Source organism: Ambystoma mexicanum, chromosome 11 (assembly GCF_040938575.1).
Source record: "Ambystoma mexicanum isolate Mex_15411 chromosome 11, UKY_AmexF1_1, whole genome shotgun sequence".
Lineage (NCBI taxonomy): Eukaryota > Metazoa > Chordata > Amphibia > Caudata > Ambystomatidae > Ambystoma > Ambystoma mexicanum.
The window spans coordinates 940,116,126-940,137,332 of NC_090934.1; the positions used below are offsets into that span (position 1 = coordinate 940,116,126).

At 46.1% G+C, this 21,207-nt stretch overlaps 1 protein-coding gene across 7 annotated transcripts in view; it reads right to left on the reverse strand.

The window, feature by feature from the left end:
* Positions 1–1,405: 1,405 nt before the first annotated feature.
* The window catches only part of LOC138503953 (uncharacterized), an 863,233-nt gene continuing 843,431 nt past the window's right edge, over positions 1,406–21,207 (reverse strand). For all 7 annotated transcript variants that reach the window (XM_069624086.1, XM_069624084.1, XM_069624081.1 and 4 more), the window contains one exon: positions 1,406–4,412. In XM_069624086.1, coding sequence (XP_069480187.1) covers positions 2,725–4,412 — 1,688 coding nt within the window. In that variant the 3' untranslated portion in view covers positions 1,406–2,724. The remainder of the gene's footprint in view (positions 4,413–21,207) is intronic.

The following is a 21,207-nucleotide window of genomic DNA, read 5'->3' on the forward strand; positions in this document are numbered from 1 at the left end:
TGCAGATGCGGTTGCATGGAGGGCGCGAACTGCGAGGTTCGGCAGGTGCAGCTGAAACTCGACGATCCTGCGGGCGTTGAGCGCTTCTTCGACGACTCCATCGAAGAGGCCTTAGGGGTTGTGTGCTCATGTACACATGGTGCATGGCTGACCTTGTTGCCGGGGTGTGATTTCCCCATAGCAGTGCCGGTGGCCTGTCTATCGGGGCCAGGGATGGGCATCTTAGAGTACACGTCGCCTGAGTCGATGTGGCTGACGGGGGAAAAGACCTTCGGCCTGCATAGCGTACGCCGCCCACCTTTTAGTCTGCCTGTATTTCAATGTTTTTCAGTCGAAAAAGCTTACAGGCCTTGCATGAGTGCTCATCATGGTTGCAAGGAAGACACTGATTGCATCAGCGATGGGTGCCCTTCCAAGGAAACCTGCCGTTACACGACAGGCAAAATTTAAAGGGAGTCCTCTCCAAAGCAGAGGGTAGCGGCAGCCAGACCAAGAACCGAAAGAGAGGGGTGAAGGAAATACAATCTCAGAGAGGAATAAAACCCAGGGCCCCACTCTCCCTACTGTAAAGGCATGGACGGAGGGCCGAAGCCACGCGGTTGACAGTCAACGAGCAGTTGAACAGTCGGCGAGCAGATGTAGATGTTGTCGGCGGCAGGAAACCCACAAAGCAGTCGTCGAAGATCGAAGTGGCTAGACGACCGTAGGCCGTGGAAATAAACTTTAGCAATATAAACTCTTACGAGCTCTGCATAAGCGACCAACTAGATTGTTTGAAAAAAACAATCTGGTGGGACCTCGACGCGTGAGGGATTTTGGGTACACTTCACGTCACGTTGGGGATAGTGTTACAGTCACGCCCATGTCGATCTTCGAAAGAAAGATGCAATCCACGATTTACACTAGATGTCGGATTATACGCACAGCATGTTATTCTAAGCAGATTCACAAACATCAGAAATCATATTACAGTGATATCATAACCATATTTTTCCTAGTGTACTGAGCAACAATGCTATGTGATGCCACTTCCTGTTTTGTCAACGGGTGAAAGGTTGTGTTCCATCACTTCACACGATATCACTTCGGGTGGGGTCAAATGACATCACTTCCTGTTATGTCATCAGGGGGTCAAGGGTCGTGTGATGTCACTTCCGCTACCTCTGGCATTTTGGTGAAATGACGTCCCTGTATGGAATGATTGAATAGTTTATCACCGCCAACATTGTTTGCCACGTACTATCATCTGTGTTCAGTGTACATCTCTGTTGCTGTGTACATCGCTTTACAGCTTTTCTAAGCTGGATTCACACACCATAAAAACCTAAAATGAAAATCACTCTGCAGTGTGACTGGGTAAAGCAGCCTACACACAAGAACTTGGGGTGAACAGAAAAAGACAATCCAACATTTGTGGTTTTTTTTAAAATTATATGTACCATACATACAAAAACGTATACAGTGAAAACGCAGAATAGTATCACAGTGAAAAGAGAATACTGAAGATGCCTTTGCTTAGCCAGTGTGGCAGAAATAATGGCTAATACACACAGCAAACTTGTATGTCTGTCTGTACAGCAACAACATTGTTATCGTAGCAGAATGAAAGTGGGCCTTGCCCTATGCTCAAGAATAAATAAATAAGAAATGTTAAATCTTGGTCAGCCCCACATAACAAAAACACTGAGCAACTGACAATACAAAAATAATTAATTTGGAAATATCAACAGAATTCAGAGAAAAGGAAACATTCATAGGCCTGATACTGCCGGCCGTTTTAAATTATTGCACCAAGTGAACTAGAGCATAGTAACTCCAAAACATCCATCATGGCTGCCAACGTATGGTCTTTGGTAAAATGTATCTTTTCTGAAAGTGGAAATAAGTCCAAAGTCACTGTACTCCCCCTCCCCTCTACCCCTAAACAATCTGGGATTGCAAGTTACGCTATGTTTAAATCAATTGTTTTGGTAAAACAATTTTTCTTTATAAATGACAAAATGTAGGTAAACGGCAATACTGTTAGGTATAATTCTCTTGATGCCAAATTATTCAAAGTCACATCTTAATGCAAATTTGATTATTGGTGCACTGGGATTTGCATAGCTTTGTTCGGTATTGAATTAGCTTCCATGGAGTAACTAGTCTGCTTGTCTTCATGTTTTTTTTTCCAACAGCTGCAGCAATAGAAAAATAAACGAAATATGTAGTACAAATTGCAATACAAACATAGGCCCAAAGGAAAGAAAAATACAGTTAGATATTTGCTTCCCAAAGGACGAGTATCTGTGATATCCTCAAAATAAACCAATTTCTTTGTGAGAAAGAAAGACAATGGGTAGCGATTCGTACAGTGTCCTGTTTTCAAAAAGATGATCAAGAATTAGTATTGTAATGGGAATAATTTGGCCAAAATTCTTCAACGCTGAATAGGTAAGGTAAGTGAACTTTCCTTTGCAAATGTCATGAAATATTACCTTACCCATGTGAAGTGAAAGCACTATGTGATCTTTCTTGATTAAAATAAATACATGTTTTTCAGTTCTGGGTTTGAAGGCAACCCTAGCAGACAAACCAGCAGCATGCTAAGGTTGTCATACTGCCCCAAGAACATAGTCTGCAAAGACGCTTACTGCAATATAATGGTGATTACTTCAACCTTTTCCTATGGAAGCCAAACTTAATATTCATTCCATGTTTTTGCCTAAAAATGTTTGTCTTTTTTTAAAACGGCACAGATTTTGACATTTCTGTCAAGGAATTACTGCTGGAATTCAACTTGTCATAAGAAAATGTTTTTAGACCTGTGGGGTAGGCCAATATTTTTCTTGGCTTTGAGCTTTGTGGAGGTGGTGGTGGCGGTGGACCTTTCCGAGAGAATAACGGCCCATGACTATTTGCGCCGGTGGGTACTGTGTTATCTTTTTTCATGTCAACACCACCTTTTGTGCCTTCTGGGTCAACATAGGAAAGAGAGCCTCCCTCGAGCGGCCGTGCCATCTCTTTTATGCTCAAACAATTTTGTCCTGTGGCATGCGCCACATGCAGAGGAGTGGTTGTTTTGATCACTTTGTAGGGGGTTGGTTGATCCTGTAGCACTGGAGTCGACATAGGTCGGGTACAGAAATCACTGGTCCGCTGAAAGGAGTTTTGCTCAAGAATATTTAAATCTGGCACACTGCCAGAAGGTCTTTCAGGGTAGGGCATTAGGTTAAATCTTGGAAGCTCTGTACTTCGACCTTGAGACTCCTGCAAATCTAAGATTTCAGAGAGCGATGAGGATTTCTGGAGAACCCGTTCCAAATCTGGTTCAACAGGACTAGGTTTTGCATCAGGACAAGATTGCATTTTGCATTCCCATTTGGATATGTTATCATATTGGGAAATGTTGGATGGATGACTTCTACCCTCTTGATCACGAAGAGGAAGACATGATAAAGATCCCAGCAGCAGACGATGATTGGAAGAAAGGCCTTTAAGTGGTAACAAGGAAATATCTGTACTTTTTAGCCCAGGCATTTGATTGGTGAAAGGGCGACTCAATTGTGATGGAAGGCTCAAAGGAAGAGATGGGGCAGGTCTTTTTTCCTGCTGGTCAACATTTCTATCAATTGGACAGACATCCAGAGATTTCAATTCTTCATGTGATGCTGAAAAAACTGTCTGGACTGGAATGTGTGGAATGGTGTCCGAAACGGCGTTGTAACGTTTGTTGTGCACTTCAGTTTGAGCGACATTGCATGTTGTGGCGTCACTGCCAGCAGTGCTCTCCATTGTCAAGTTAGACTGATGTCCCCGAGATAGCTCCTGGGAGGCGTCTGGCCCGATAGGGGTAGAAACATTCCGGATTGATAAACTAATAGGTTCAAATGAGAGCAAAGTATTTTTCAACACAGTTGGGCTGCTTTCCGCATTATGTGTAGAAGTGTCCAGGTGTAAAGTACTCCCGCTGCCACCTGACAACAATTTAGTGTTTTCAATTTTCGGTTCAATGTTATGATCTGTTGATGGAGCCTTGTTATGCACGGTGCATTCCTGAATATGTTCCTTTGGTGACCGATTTGGGCTTTCTCCCGAGGCAGAGATGCTTCCCTTTTGGGGAAGCTCTTGGTTTTCCATGCTGGGTAGAGGGAACATTGTGATAGGAGGCTTGTCTGCATGTCCGGATGCAGGCGAGGAAGGACCATTCTGATGTGATGTACTTACAGTACCCTTATCCAATAGAGCAGCCGAAAATGTGATTGTATTTGGACTAGTGGGATTTCCATCTGGAGAAGACTGCTTAGTATTGTCCCATATTTCAATCTTGCCATCCTCGTTGTTATCAAGAACTCCAATGACAGGCTTCGCTGGGAGGAGATTTATTGACTTTTCTTGGCCCAATATTTTTTGCGGGAATTCTTCGGGTTTTGCTGTGATGGAAATATAAGCAAGAAAGAAATACTGGTTTACTACTAGTTCTGTCATAAGGCACTCAAATAACGTTTACAATAAAGGCATTGAAAGAGTTCATTGCACACTATTCAGGGATGGCACACTATTCTGTTATTTCTCGTTTTTTAATGTCATACATTTGATGCGTTAACCCAGTGCAGACATTGATAATCGGTGAATCATTCTGACCAGTCTACATATCATTTGTCTCTGTTGTTAATAAACATCGGGCCATTTTCTGCAAACATGGTGCCAGATGGCCAAGTTTCAAACACAGCCGTCCTGTGACTCACAGCTTTGCCCTATGCCTCAAGAAGACATTGATGCCACGCGCAATGAGGCACAGGAATATGGAAAAAGCAGTCGCAGAGCGTGTGCCTCAGCATGCACATCAGCAAATGCGGACATGGAAGCCTACGAAGGTGAGCAGTCGTCTGTACTCTCCTTCACTTTTGCAGTGCACGAAAGTCTTGCATTGCATGCACAAACTTTGCTGATTGCTGGCTCCACTGCCACACTGCCGGCACCTGAACACAAGTGGGCCTGTTTTCCACGGACCAATTCCTCTTTGCATGACCGTCTACAAGCCACTGATTGCTGCATTTGTGAGGCGCAAGGAAGTGGGGAAATGCCCAGGCCCTTTCCTTACCATGTGAATATTGGAATCCAGTGTTAATTGCGGATTGCTATATTTATTTTGTCCATCGCGAATCCTGGTTTTGCACGTGGAGAACCAGCTTGCACTTAACTGCAATCAAGACAGTTGAATCATATAGGCGCATTGCCATACTCATCAAGACCAACAATCGACTGCCCAATATGTGTATGTATGGGATTGATAAAGCGTCAACCAAGCTAGGAAGCAAAAGAGTTCTGTACCTAGGGAAAGGGGCCACGGGATTACAGGAAAGGCGCAGGGGTAGCAGAGGTAGTTTGAGTGGGTAGCGAGAGCAGGAGAGAGGCAACTCCAAAGGGGGACATTTAGCGATGAGTGAAGCAATCAACTGTTGGCGAGATGTTCTTTGAAGCGTAGGGTCTTTGGGTCCCTCATGAAGTGTAAAATGAAGGGGGGCAGTCTTATCTGTTTTTTATAACTTGTTACAGATACAGGGTGCATTGTAGGGGGAGTCCTGAGAGAAGAGTGCTGGATTGGTCCATGGGGAAGATGACAATCTTTCTTATATGTTATTTGAGTTCTTTGGCTTTTTGAGACGGATCCCTAGGTGCGGCACACCTTTGGCTCCAGAAGGCAGAGCTTTGAAGGAGTTTGAAGTTATAGACTGTGAGCGATCATCCTTGCAATCTTTCATTAAAGCAAAAACAGGAGTGTGGAAGCCAGGTTCTGGGCCCAGGAGTAGCAACGGGGAGAAAAAATAGTCCACAGAGGATCTATTTGCATCTTGTATTTCATTGCTTTGGCGCTTCTCTGAATAGTATAGGGTCCAAAAGTGTCTCATGATTTGGGATAACAAATAAGGTGTGCATTTGTATCTAGGATCCATAGTTTGTTAGACCAAATTCTATGGTGTTTAAAAAGGTACTAAGGCATTTTGGGAATCATTTTAAAGTGTAAAATCTCTCATATTAGTTCCCAGAATGAGAACATCTCCATGGTGTCGATTTCGACATTGAGATCCACAGTATCTTTATCACCTGAGAATTATATCTGTGCATGGTTATCAGGTCTAAACATGCAGAAATATAGCGTCAATCCTGGGTAGTCATCCTACTGCATCTGCACGTTTATAGAAATGTTGCAGGTTTTCCAGGCTAGAACATGGTTTGCTGTATGAGCATATTTGCACATCTTGAAACTGAGAGCATAGTGAGATAGCACATTTGAGAACCATCTGATATGTTGCAACCCATATGAGTGCATGTGAGTTGAACTATAAAGAAAAACATAGGGACAAACCACGTGTGTCTGCATCTAGTGTAAAAACAGGTTTTGCTCTTTCATGCTTGTTTATAGACCATCTTGGGACTTTTTCTTATTATTTACAATTTGAGATTGCAAATAGGAGCCTCAGATTGTTATTACAGCTGTGCTGCCTGAGCTTTCCGTGTTTTTAAAGTGTTTTTAAGATTGGGATTTCAACACTAGCTTGGGAACAGTGCGTGCATCTATGTGCAAAGAGACACCAGTTTGTGATGGAGCTCATTTTAGAATATTCATTCTTTACTCAAGCAGCCGTGGCAAGACTTTCCACCTGGCAAGATGTTCTTTTTGGAGTCAGATGACATTCAATCAGTTGTCAGTATACAATCACCTGAGGTCATTAGGGATTTGTATTACCAAATATTTGTTTTCTGCTGTTATATGATTATTCAATATTAATACATCTGGAGATATGAGAGGGATGTGGACATTTTCAGAATTGGCCATTGGGACAAAGTTATATAACCCTCCTTTGTCCGTGGACAGGCCCTGAGGACCATAGAGGACCACCTGCTATGGGATGTACACCCTTTAGGAGAAGAATTAGGGGATTCCCAAGACCCCTTCACCCACTCGGTCCTCATATGTCATGATATCCAAAGATTATGTTGCCCAAATCCTTACCGTATGCATTTGAAAAAAAATAACTTTCCCACGTAGCATGAACTTTAGGGATCAGTGCTGCATACACAGTGGCACTGCACTCCAGAGCATAATTACCAGAGAGTCTGGGTGCCATGCAGCAGAGTAACGGGCCATGGTTCCTTTTATGCTTAACCCTTGAATACTGTCATGGAAGCACTAGTTGATACAAGTACTCACAGGAAAATATTGTGAGTGGCAAATAATGATCCCTACCAGATTAGGGAAAACACCTGAGTGAGAACAAGAATAAACTGGTAAAAGCCAATCATACTCTGAGGGAAAAGTTGAAATAGGAAATAGCAAATCAAAAACTTTATTGTCCAATCTAACTAATCAAGAACACTATAGAAGGCACAGACCTTGTCGAGGAGTAGTACATGCTGGAGAGCTGGAGTGGGAAGGAGACTGAATGCTGTCTGGCAATTCTAAACCAGAACCTTTTTCCATCTATGGCAGAGGGTGCAACAAAGGTTAGCTACGGGCTGGAAGAACACCAAGAAGTGGCTGCTCCACTGGTATGGTAGACTAACTAACCAGAGGGGGTGAAACTATCTGGCATTATGATAGTGATGGGTTCATCCACCCCAGGAAGGCAACCATTAGGTGGAGGGTGATAATATCAAAGCCAGACAAAAATAAGCCTACGCTGGGCAAAATCTCTGCTTGGTAAGAGTGTTTTGTGAGGATTTGGTACTGGCCCAGGAAGGTGAGAATATCTGAGCCTCACAATTACCCTTAGCAAAGGGGAGAGATGCATTTTCTGGTTGAAGGTTGCCAAGTAGCAAGCAAGTTGATATATACCTGGGTGTGAGATTGCCAGGAAACGTGCTGGATGCTATATCCAAAGGTAAGGCCCTTGAGACGATTAGTTGGCCCACCCTGAAACCCTTTGCCATGGTGAACTTATTTCGAGATTTGTGACTGGTAGAAAGTATAGGCATTAGTTACAAGCATCTGACAAAATAAGTAAAGGTGTTGAACTTTCATGTCTTATTCTGTTGTGTTCTGCTGATCATACGTCACTGTTCAGTTTACAGCCATAAATTGGGCTTACAAATGCAATATTTAGGTAAGCGCTGGCAGCATTACCATCAATTAAGGAACAATAAGGAACAGGAAAACATTGTCACTGTGCAACATGACCTTGAGTTTAACAGATGTTGCTTACTTTGGCTTCCAGGAGCCTAATTATAATTGCACAAAGGAAAGGATGCAGTGGGCACCCAGGTCTTGTGCCATTGTGCAAATGAAACATTTCGATGTATATCCATTTTGAGTCTAGTATTCAATGCTAGCAGCTTATTGATAAAACAGCCAGAAAAGCAGTATATCTTCAAAACCTTTAATGTATACAACATATAACCTCCAGACCAAAGACACTGAGGCAGGGGGGCAGCCAGAGGAGCACCACCCCTTCTATAACAACCCATGACAATCAGGATAAGGGGGTAGCTACAAAACCTTTGAGGCAGCCTCGTATGGGGGCACTCGTAATCATATAGCGCTATCTAAGTGCCTTTGCCAGTCCCAACCACCCAGTTTATGAATTAACACCTTTCCTTTAAGTGGCAACATTCCGAATGCACTGATAAGTGGGGAAGCACATTTCATCCGTCAGCACACCTAGCAGAGGACCCATTCATGAGAACGAAATTAACAAACAAATAGAAGGAAAGGAGATGTATGCTGGGAATTTGCGTGAGGGACAGAATAAACACACATTGTTCTCTCACTCCTGCTACCATCATGGGGACTAGTGTTGCCATTTCCCTGAAACGATTGCTTCACGCGAACAACGAACAGCCTCCCCCTGCTTACCAAAGATTTCACTCGGAGACCCAGTTCAAAACTGTCAATGCCAGCAGGGCCCCTACAGTAGAATCCAAGATGGTGCATACCTTAAAATAAACTCAGGCCAACCCCTTTCTAGGCCGCATGTACATGGCCCACTCACATAGCAGCATATCCCACACTATACGGGTATTACATGGGGGCATTACATGTCCCCAAGCAAGAGGAGGACAGACTATCAAAAACAGCTGGCACAACCAAACTCTGTGGGTTGTTCGAGAATGAGCAGAGTAAGCGGTTTGTAGAAGATTAGCAAGCAAGCGCTGTAATGAGAGGAGATTTGGGAGGAGAGTGCTGAAGGTTGGAGGTAGAGAGTTATACTGAGGAGGTTGGAGGGATAAAGTTCCACCTGGAGAGAATTACTCTGAGGAGGTTGGAGTGAAAATTATCACCATCTGGGTGGAGTTATGTTGAGGTGGTTCGGGGGAAAAATTTACAGCAATGGAGGAGACTTGAATTGTTAACATCAGGAGAAAGGATAATTGCAGAGGTTGGACGGAAAGAATTGAGGTGAAAAAGGAAAGAACCATTATCATCCGGGGAGGAGGACAATGAAAAGCTATGAGGGAGACAGAGTTGGGAAGACAGATGAGGCCCCTAATGGCCGAAACGACCTGGTAGGTTTCGGTGGACCAGGTCTGTTCAGGGCAGGCTTCAGAGGTGGCGAGAGGTACGAGATGGTGCAATCACACAGATAGACAGGGAGGATATGACAATGGTAGTAAGGACTGGAGTGTTCTGCAGACCAGGACAATAGAACAGGAAGCGTTACTGACTGTCTGATCAGAATAGCCTCTCTGGAAAAATTGTTCCAAACAATTGTAGCAAGAGATTTTATTGCAGCTTCTCCTAATGATTCCTTGTATTAGGTCGGGCATATTTTTTGGGGGGGGGGGTGTATTTCTTTCATGCCAGCACTATGTCGTAATGCCTTAGTTGAAATAATGCTTGAGTAATGGCTGTATCTTGGCCACACATAGTTGAATTTTTTAAAATTGTCTAATTGCTTGGAGGAAGTGCTCTGCTCTACCTGGGAACCAAAATCAGGGTGCTTCAAGATGCCGGGACAGTTCAGGAGCGAGTGTTTCTTGGATCCCTCCTCCGCCCACGCAGCTGCTCTATGAGACACTGAGATGGCTGGGGGGTGAGGGGCTGGGTTTGAATGTAGCCTGAGGTGGAACGCACTGGGGACCCAGAGACAGAACAGAAGATGGCAAGGACTCCAGGGGCCTCCCTACTGCTGTGACATACATGTGAGGGCTTAGTTTCCTCATGTGGCGGGCTGTCTGAGGGGAAGTCTTTCAGCAAGGGATTGAGGAGGTGGAGGTTTGTGGGTGGAGCTTGTTGGGGCCCTGCTTGGCTTGGCATCTGGCGGACTGTGCTGGCTGTTCTCTGCGCCTTAGAGGGAGACGCCGACCACAGTGCTGAGGAATGCAGCCCCATGTTGGGAGTTGTGGGCTGGCTAGGCATGGACTGATATGCTGCACCGAAAGAGGTGCTTTGCAGTGTGTCCTCTGTCCAGTATTTTGAGTCTGAATAACTAACAGGAGGCCCTTTTAGATACCCTTGGCAGTTAGACTTTTTTTTATCAGGTTTCATGACCTTCTGATTCTCAGTGCCTGCAGTGAGCTTGCCTGAAAAACTTGAACGTGACCGTTGTGGCTTCTGCCAGTCTTTAGATCCAGATTCTCAGATTAATCAGAGATTGATTAGCGCTGTCATCAGTCGCTCAGACTACTACCTGATCCTCTCCTCCAGCTATCTCTATAGCCAGGGGGGTCGGTACATGAAGCTAGTACAAGGGCAGAGACAAACAATGTGCAGCAATCAAATTGGACACATTTATGAATGCACAAACCGCAATGGTGAAACAAGACAGAGGTAGTGTGGGTGCAACCGTCGACTGATGAAGATGAGATTACACCTGGCGGACTTACTTTCAACTGGTCACAGTCTTTGCTGGGGGAGAAGTCAAAGGAATAGTTCAATCTAAAATGTTATTGTCGCAGAAGATGGGCAATAATCAAAAACATATATTAAACGTCTCTTTAAAGAAAGTTCCTATGTAAACTTTTGAGCAAACGAGGCTCAAAGGGTTTACATGGGAGCATCCATTTTGTCATTTCAAGCAGCCTCCTCTGGTCATGTTAAAGGAATAGTTCACTCTAAAATGTTATTGTCCCAAAAGATGGGCAATAATTAAAAACATATATTAAAAGTCTTTTTAAAGAAAGTTCCTATGTAAACTTTTGAGCAAACGAGGCTCAAAGTGTTAACATGGGAGCATCCATTTTGTCATTTGAAGCAGCCTCCTCTGTTCATGTTAAGCTCTGCCTTGGTGGCACTAATCAAGCAGCAAAAGCCTCCTGCTGGGAGCTTTTGCTTGCTGCAGCCAGAGCAGAGCTGACCATAGAGGAGGCTGCCTTCACTTTCATTTTACGTTTTCGGTGCTCCCCAAGTCCAGGGAAGCACAGAAAACATAAAATTAAAGGCAGAGCAATTATAAATACTTCGCCGGCTGCCAGCAGAGTTTTCATAATTGCTGCCACTTTCTTTTCTAGTTTCCCGTGTGGGAAACTAGAAAATAAATTTGCAGCAATTATGAAACCTCTGCCGGATGCCGGCTAAGTATTCATAATTGCCTCGAATGGCCTACAAGCAAATGCACAGCAATTACAAATACAACGTTGTTGTATTTATAATTGCGTGGCTTCACCTTTAAGTCTCCTGGGCTCCCCCAACCCGGGGGACCACAGGAGACTTAAAGCTGAAGCCACCGCAAACATAAATACAACACTGTTGTATTTAAGAATGCTGCGGTTTTCTATCTAAGTTTCCCGGGCCTGAGAAACTTAGAAAGAAAACCGCAGCATTTCTTTTTTTTTTTAAACTTTATTTATTCAACTTGACAACCCATTGAGGAGACAACAAAAGCATAACACAGAACTGATCAGAAAAGGTACATCACGGCATCAGCCGGCAATTCAGACGTAGCAGATTCCACAATACAATGCAACATTATTACACAAAACCTTTACAGCGGATACTGAAGGGAGGCTTACGCCAGGATTTGAGAGGGAGGCAAATCCCGCAAAGAGCTACCGAGAAGAGTGGGAAGGAGGGGGGGATCCTGAGTCTGAGCTGGGGGACAGAGCGGACATGTATTCGTGAAATCGTCTCCAGATATCCCTAGGTCTGGAGTGAGGGTGTTGCATAGCCCCCAGGCCTCCTCTGTGTCGTGTGCCCAAGTGACTGCCCGGAGCCATTGGGAGTGTGTGGGCGCATTGGGGCGAAGCCAGTGCAACAAAATACAGCGCACTGCCAGCAACATACATAGTCCAGCCAATTTCCTGGTGTCACGTTTCAGACCGGGTAGCTCATGAAAGAGGCAGCGCATGGGAGATGGATCTATGGAACAGTCTAGTATGTCTGACATGGAAGTGCATATGTCCTGCCAGTATTGTGTAAGGTGTGGGCAGTGCCAGATCATATGAGCATAAGTAGCCTGGTCGCTTCCACATCTGGGGCAGTGAGGTGAATACTCTTGGAACATGCAGTGTAATTTAGCTGGTGTGTGGTGATACCTGTGTAGTATCTTGACCTGTACTAATTTAAACCTGGAATTGTAGGACACCTCCTGGGTACGCGAGCACATTCTGGACCAGCGCTCATCAGTGATCTCGACTCCGAGGTCTTCCTCCCATTTGAGTTTTAGCTTGACAAAAGAAGGGGCGGCTCTATTCTGCAGCAAGTTATAAAGTCTAGATACTTTCCCTCTGAAGGCATCGGAAGAGCACAGTTCAGTTATTATGGGGTCATCCGGAGGGATTGCAGGAAACTTGGGATATTTAGCTTTGAGACCCTCCGGAGCAAGGAATATTGCAGCCACGCTGATGGCTTACGTCTAAGGAGTGGAGGAAGGTCCAACCACTCCAGGAAGTTGCCCCGGTCAAATACATCTCGCAGGGCCAGGAAGCCGGCTTCCGACCAGCGGGAGACTATAGTTTGAGAAATATATGGGACATCAGGAAAAGAATTCCAGAGCGGGAGGTCATCATGGAACGGATTAGGTGTTGCAATCATTACCCATATTTTTGTGAGTGCAAGTGATGTGCTAACCACCGGGTCCGGTGAGTCGGGATCAGGTGGAACGGGTTTAAGAATTAGGGAACCAATCGTGCGTTCGCCAACCTTTGGTTTTTCAAGTCGGACATGAGGTGGGGGGATCCCTGTGCTGAACCAGAAGGAGGCGAATTGGGATTGAGCAACTACCCAGTATCTGAGGAAGTCGGAGGCGCCAAACCCGCCTAATTCTTTGAGAGTGGTGAGTGTAGTCAGTTTGAGCCGGACTGCACTGGAGTGCCATAGAAAGGTATTGGTAATGCTGGCCTCTTGAAGAAGCTGTCGCCCGGCCATAGTGGGATGTTTGTAAAGCGGTATAGGAGTTGGGGCAGTACAGCCATTTTAAGGATACCGATTCTACCAGCTAAGGAAATGGGGAGTCTAGCCCAACTTGCAGTTTTGATCGTTAGGTTTGCTAAGTAATTATCGGTGCGCAACTTCTGTACGTGCCGGGAGACCGCCACTCCCAGATAGGTGAAGGTGGAGTGGGACCACGTGAACCCCTGAAGGTCGGTGGGTGGTTGTGTGTTGTCCGTGAGTGGAAACAAGGTCGATTTAGAGTAGTTTACTTTGAGTCCGGACATCTGACCGAATCGGGTCACGTCATGTAGAATTGGAGCTAGGTTGGCTTCTGGGGAGCGGATGTAGTGCAAAGCATTGTCAGCGTATAAGGAAACAATATCAGCTTGCCCCGCTGTGCGTAAGCCCCTGTGAGAGTGTGATTGGCGCATCATGTCAGCAAAGGGTTCAATTGCTATAGCGAAAATTAATGGGGAAAAAGGACATCCCTGTCGCGTCCCCCTGGCTATCTGGAAGAGGGTGGAACACCTATCCTCGGTACGGACCCTGGCTACTAGGTTGGTGTAAAGGAGCCGGACCCAGGAATGAAAGTTGGGGCCAAACCTACATTTTACCATGACTCTCCGCAAGTACTCCCAGGACACCGAGTCAAATGCTTTCTGCATGTCCAGGGTGGCTGCTACCGCCTGTGTGTTTGGATTAATTCTACTGATCACATTGAAGAGCCGCCTAAGATTTAGGGATGTGGATCTACCTGGGACAAAACCTGACTGGTCGAGATGTATGATGTGAGGCATGAGTGGGGCTAGGCGGTTAGCCAGTAGCTTCGCAAATATTTTAACATCACAGTTTATTAGCGAAAGGGGCCAATATGAGCCACACTGGGTGGGGGGTTTGCCAGGTTTGAGGAGTACTGTTATCATGGCCTCACGGAGAGAGGGAGGTAGTGTGCCTACTTCGCAGGCGTCTTCACATACTGCTAGTAAATGTGGGGCCAGGATAGATTTATAACGTTTTAAAAGTCCATAGGGAGACCGTCAGGACCAGAGGCCTTGCCCGCAGCGAGTGCATCGATGGCTTCGGTTAGCTCTTCGACGGTGAAAGGTCTATCTAGGGAAGCGGAGGCGTCAAAGGATAGGGCCGTAAGAGGGAGTTCCTCTAGGTAAGCGTTGATTTCTGAGATATGAGGCTCATCGGCTTTAGAGTACAGAGATGTGTAAAATGCAAAGGAACTCTGTGTTGATGTGCTGCAATGAGGTAGCTAGAGTACCATTGACCCTTTCAATTGCCGGGATGTTGGGAGCGCCAAACTCGTGTCGAATTAGCCTGGCCAGTACTCGACCCGGCCGTTCGCCTTCCCCATACCGTCTAACTGCCCAGGGATTGTCGAGGAACTTAACTTCTCGCTCTGCAAGGCTGCAGAACCTATCCAGCTCCTGACCCAATGCTGCAAGCGCTGTGGAAGAGTGGTTCAGAGAATATTGGGATACCAGGTCGGCCAGGGACGATTCACAGGCAGCGATATCCTCTCGAATACGTTTTAGAATGCCACAACCTTTAGATATGGCTATACCCCTGACGTACGCTTTGACTTACTCCCATAGGGTGGCTAGTGAGGGTACTGAATCTTTGTTGACCTCGAAAAACTCCTCAATGGAGTACTCGAGTTCAGAAGTGAAGGTATGGTCTAGGAGGGCATAGGGCCTCATTTTCCATTGTCTCGCTTTTTCAGAGTCATGTCCCCAAATTAGAGAGACTACCACCGGGGAGTGATCGGACAGCGTTCTGGGGAGGATTGCCAGGTGGGACAGGTACCTTATTAGTATGTCGGACACTAGCCATCTATCTATTTTTGAATGTGAATCATGAACCGATGAGTAATAGGTGTACATGTGGGAGTTTGGGTACATCAAGCGCCAAGCGTCGACCACAGCCAGTCGGGCTAAAGTTGTGAGGATCGTGTAGGCTGCCTTTGAAAGCTGGCGGGGTCTGGAGCCCGACCCATATAGGGTAACATCTAAAATCGTGTTAAAGTCTCCAACCCATATGATCGGGGTCTGGGGGTAACTTTAGAGAATCGAGGCCAATTGCAGGTAAAATTCAGGGTCGTCTATGTTAGGCCCATATACATTCAAAATGGCTACCTCTTGATTTTGTAATTTACCAACAATGAGTACATATCTCCCAAGGGGGTCAACATGCGAATGGGAGCAACTGAATTTAAGGTTCCTATGGATTAGGGTGAGGATACCTCTGCTTTGAGTAGAGTAATTTGTGTAGTACCTCTGGGGTCCCCATTGTTTAGCGAATCTCTCGCATTGTTCGGAGCGAGCGTGGGTTTCTTGCAAGCATAGGACTTGGATACCATGACGCTCAGCGTAGAGTTGTATTTGTCACATCTTTCTGTAGTTGCCTAGACCCCTAACATTCCAGCTCATGAAGGTTATAGTGTTATCCGCCATCTGTGTGGAGTGGTGGTCTGAAGTTTGTACTGTGTGCTCGTGTTGGTCCACGCCTTCTCGGCTTAGGCCCATGCGTTACCCCATCCGGGGTGCTGTGTAGTATTAGTATGTCACATGTGTCCTCTCTAGTGGTTGCCAAGATTTTTCCAACATAACTCCCAATCCCCCCACGCCCGCCCACATCTCTCCCCCAACTTGAGGAATGAAACCCAATACCCAACAAATCGTCAACAAACAATTCGGCATCAGCGCCTGGGGGGCTGTTAGCAGTCCTAACCGTGGCGCGACGGACTGGAAGAGGGTGAGGATAGTACAAAATACAGTAGGAGTAGCAAGTGCGTTCAGCTTAGGTTACATGAGTGGAGGATTTATGGTAAAGACAGGTGGGTCCCTGCAACATGTTTATGCATTACCAATGATTCCAGCCATGACACATCATGCCTGCGAGCATTTCGCTGAGCCCGGCTCCCCTCCAGGGGCGCTGGCCCACTACAAGCCCAAGAGTGACCGTAGGGTATCAATAATAGTCAAACAAAGTGAGATTCTTCTCCTAGGGAAGGTCAAAGCACGGAGGGTGAATCCAACAGGAATAATCAGAAGTGCATTCACAGTAGGAGTGCGTCGTCCAGAACCTCTATGAGTGAGCCTGTGGCAGCAGTGGATTAGCCAGGGAAATGCTCATCGAGGAACCTAGAGGCCTCCTCCGGGATCGTAAAAAAGAAAGTTATGTTGGAGTGTTCAATGTGTAATTTTGCGGGAAACAGCATGGAGTACCTGACTCCTAAGTCTTGAAGTCTCTTTTTTACAGCTATAAACGATTGGCGCTCCCGTTGCACCGCCACTGAGTAGTCCGGGTAGAGGTGGATCCTATTTGCACCAAGGAGAAGTTCTCCCTTGATCCTGGCCGCTCGTAGGAGGGCATCGCGGTCCCGGAAATTCAGAATCCTGGCTATTATGGGTCGCGGTGGTGCGCCAGGTTTGGGTTTTGCGGCCAAGGAGCGGTGTGCTCTCTCAATGGCGAATTGTGAGGAGAGTTTAGCGGCATCAAGGAGTGTCATTAGGATGCGTTCCACATAGTCCTCCATGGGCTCTGAGATATTGTCCTCGGTATTCCAATAATGCGCAAATTGTTCCGTCTCGAGCGGGATTCAAGGTCATCATTTTTCTTCTCCACCGCTGTCACCCGGTTGGTGAGCATGGAGACTGCAGCGCGTAGAGAGCCCAGGTCGTCTTCGGCAATTCCCAATCTGGTTTCGACCTCAGCGACTCTTCCATCCGTTTTTTCGATATGGGCTTTAACGGAGGAGATGGTCCCATGCTTGTCATCTAGTTTTGTATGGAGCGTAGTGAAGCCATCCCGAATATATTCTAGCATCTTCTGCGAGTCATCTGAAGCCAATGGGGCAGAGGTAGTAGGTTGCCCCTCGTGGTCCTCTAGGACAAGCTTGGATGGCGGTTTAGTGAACATGTTTAATGAGCCTTGCTTTTTCCCAGCACCAGCACCCTTGGTCATGTTGAGGGTCGGGATCAGGGTCCGGAATCCCGGACGAAAGTAGGCACTCAGAGGTAGTGAGAGTCCCACAATAGCTTTTCGGCCCTGTGGGTCAGGGTCAGTGTCCAGTTTGCAGCAAGGTGCGCTTTGAGCTTTTCCTGTTAAGCTTAGTATGTGTCCCCGAATGTGCAGGAGTCAGACACGTGGGTGGGCGACACCTAAGGCAGAGTCGGTGGGGGATGAAGGCACTGATAGTCCAGAATAGCCGGGTCAGCTCCGTGTAAGGCAGGCGCTGGAGCCCAAGGGGGCGTGTGGTGAGTGACTGAGTCACCGCAGCATTGGTGCATAAGGTGCAGGCACAGTGGCCATGGATTAGAGTGGGTAGAGAGCGCTCTATCAGGGATGCCCCGGTTGGTCCTTCAGTGGAACGTTAGTATGTTGGGTATGAAGAGGTGGGGGGGGAGTGGAGACCCCCACAGTGTCCGGGGTGATATGGGCTTCAGGCCCTGAGTCGCTCCCTCAGGGGCGGTCGAGTTGTGGGTGGCTTAAGTAGCTGAGGTGGGAGAGCTGAATGACGCAGCTCCGCACACTGTCGGGGGAGGAGAGGGCCCCAGGCCAGTCCACGGCCGCAGGAGTAGGATCCCTGCTTTCGAGCCCGCTCCATGCCACCCGCCCTCCTTACCTTGATATCGGACCGTGGCCGGAGCGCCGCAGGAGGGGGGAGCGAGGGAGACGGCCCGCACTGTGGCGCGGGGCAGCAGCGGCGGCTCCGGTCGTTCACAGCTCTGGTTCCGAATGAGAGGGGGAGCACAGGTCAGAGGCTCCGGGCACCATCCCGCGATGGTACAGTGCAGTTGCAGGTCCTCCGGGAGATTTGTTGGGCTGCGCGGTTGTTCAGCACGGGATGCGTGCTTCGATGCCCCTCCCCCACACAGGCCGCCCGCGTCGGGGGCTTGGGTGGCTTCACTGGTCTGAGCTCCACGGAGCTCTGTCCCAGGGCAAAAGCAGCCGTCAGCCGCGCCTCGTAGTCGGTGGTGATAGCGAGGTTCTCAGGGGGTCTCCGGAACCCAAATTTGGCTAGAGTGTAGAATACAGTTCAATCTTGCAGCCACGGCAACAATGGATGTTCCAAATGTATTTTACGAGGTTATATAGAAGGATATGGGCCCTCGTAGTCCGGGGCTATGCACTCAGGCGGCCATCTTGCTTCGGCGCAACAGCGCCCCCCAACCGCAGCATTTTTAAATACAACAATGATGTATTTATGTTTGAGGTGGCTTCAGCTTTGAGTCTCCTGGGCTCCCCCGACTGGGGGAGGCTCAAAGTGAAAGCCGCTGCAGACATAAATACAATGCAGTTGTATTTAAAAATGCTGCGGTTTTCTTTCTAAGTTTCCGGGGCTCTGAGGAGCCCGGGAAACTTAGAAAGAAAACCACAGTATTTTTAAATACAAAAACGTTGTATTTATGCTTGTGGTGGCTTCAGCTTTGTGTCTCCTGGGCTCCCCCGATCTGGGGAAGCCCAGGAGACTCAAAGCTGAAGCCATTGCAAACATAAATTCAGCGTTATAAATGCTGTGGGTTTTTTTCTAAGTTAGAAAGAAAACTGCAGCTTTTATTTTGCAGTTCTTTGAAAAAATAATGAAATTAAAAGCACTTAACAGCAGCAGCTTGTTTTAATCTCTGCTCTCAGGCAATAATGAAGCAAAAGCCACCTGCTGGTAGCTTTTGTTTATTACAGCTGGCTGGCTTTTGCTTCATTAGTGCCGCAAGGGCAAAGATTAACACAAGCACAGGAGGCTCATCAATTTCACAAAATGGATGCCTCCTAGTGCTTGAAATTTTTGAGTTTGAGCCTCATTTGCTCAAAACTTTACATAGGGACTTGGTTTAAAAATATTTTATATATATATTTTTGATTATGGGCCATCTTTTTAGCCAATAATATTTTAGAGTGAACTATCCCTTTATGCTTGGTAGTGACAGAGGTGTCTTTCATTCAGCAGGATCTTCAAAATGCTTGAGTAGACATGTGGAGGTGGAGGAACTTGTGTCATTCATGAAAGATGCTGTTAAGCTCTTGCAAACACAAGTACACACATCCATGCTACAGACTTGCCCATTGGAGGAGCGGGTTGTGGATGCTGAGAGTCAATTCAGACAACAATCTCAGAGCGATCGTTTACCCGATAAATGTGAGCGGCAGAGTTCTGAGTTCTTCTTGAAAAAGCTTCTAGAACCGGGATCACTTTCTAGTTGCTTCATGTTTAAAAGGTGCTTTGAACCACAGTTTAAAAGGAAGTTGCGTGCGCTCTCAGTGGAATACATATTCCAGCTAAATGAAAGATCGTGCAAGGTAGCCACTCCCATTATTTTCTATCTCCACAAGAAGTATCGGACCAAGCGGAAAGATTAGCCTCTAGCTCCAATGTTCGTAAGTACCAACTATCACTTGCTTGTGCCTCAGCAGGTTCAGGGACATGGACCCCATATCCTCGATAAAAAAAAGACAGAGGGTCATATCGAGACTTTATATATATATATATATATGTATATGTATATATATGTATATGTATATATATATATAGTATAAAGTAAAATTGATGTACAGCCAGGAGGTCCAGTAACTGAGTACCTGTCAGTACATTGATGTGTGTGAGATCATACATGGGTTATGTATTACATGGGATAATGATCTTTTCTGATGATCTTTACATGTGTTATTGAAGTACACATTGCCTGTTTCTCTTTGAGGTTTTTAACCTCAAGATGTGCACGAGTGGCGTTGCATGACATTTGTTGTGGTTTAAGTTGTATGTTGTTGGTCACTGATTTGAGGGCAACATCAGGATTGGAGAGGGGTGATATGGTTGAGTTCAGGATAAAAAGACTAACAGGGGTGGACCTTTGAGTATCTTTAATGTGGGTGTAATGTTGCAAGGTAGCCCTGTCAGGAAAGAGGGGTGGTGGATTGTGATTGTGATTGGGCAGAGAGGGGAGTTATGGCAGAGAGCCCTGTTGGCTCTACAGCAACACTGTATGTAGGTGCAATCACGCCAGATGGTTATATTGTGGGGAATGCGTTCAGATGGCACTCCTACAGGAAACACCCCTGATGCATGAGGACTGTATGAAACTAGCTAAGAGTTGGCAGTGTAAGGTATTCTCTTTGTGCTTTTCTTGTGGTGTAGGATACGTACTTATTTGGATATTGGCAGGGGTATTTTAGACTCTTTAAAGTATAGGCACCCAATGCGGCAAGGTAATTCATCTAGGTGAGCTAAACTGTTGTTGGAGACAAACATGAAATATCTATGTCAAATAAGACACCCAGAGGGCAGCCATTATTCATTTTATAACCCTGATCATATAATAAGTTCTCTCATTGATTTGATATTGATTAACAATGTGGCTAGCTTGCAGAATTGAGATGTTAGGTTTTGGGGAGAATCCTCTCTGATCATGTGCCCTCTACGTTTATCTGGGAGATGCAAGACTATAGGTCATTCTTTCTGAATAGGAGACTGAATGTGACTATGCTACGTGAACTCGATTTGAGAATGTCCCTGGGGCATAAGGTGGAGAAGCGTATTAATAACTTTGAACAACAGGGTATTGGAGTGATTTGGGAAGACCTAAATGTGTGTATTCGAGGGGAGTGTTTTGTGTCAGAAGTAAGAACATTTTTAGTACATTCCTTGGAAAAACTAGAGCGTGAACTGACCGATAAGTGCAAAATTACGAAAACATCTGAACACAAAGAGGGCAATGTGAGAAGACCCATGCACAAACGGTAGTGGCATTAGCAAAGTTGGAGTACACGAGGTATTTCATGCGATATCACGTGGAGGATAAACCAGGGAGAAATCTTGGCATGGTTGATAAAGGAAAATATGGGGCACACCTTCATCACAGAACTTAACAGGAGAGATGGAGTATTACAGTTTACTCAGACATGATTAA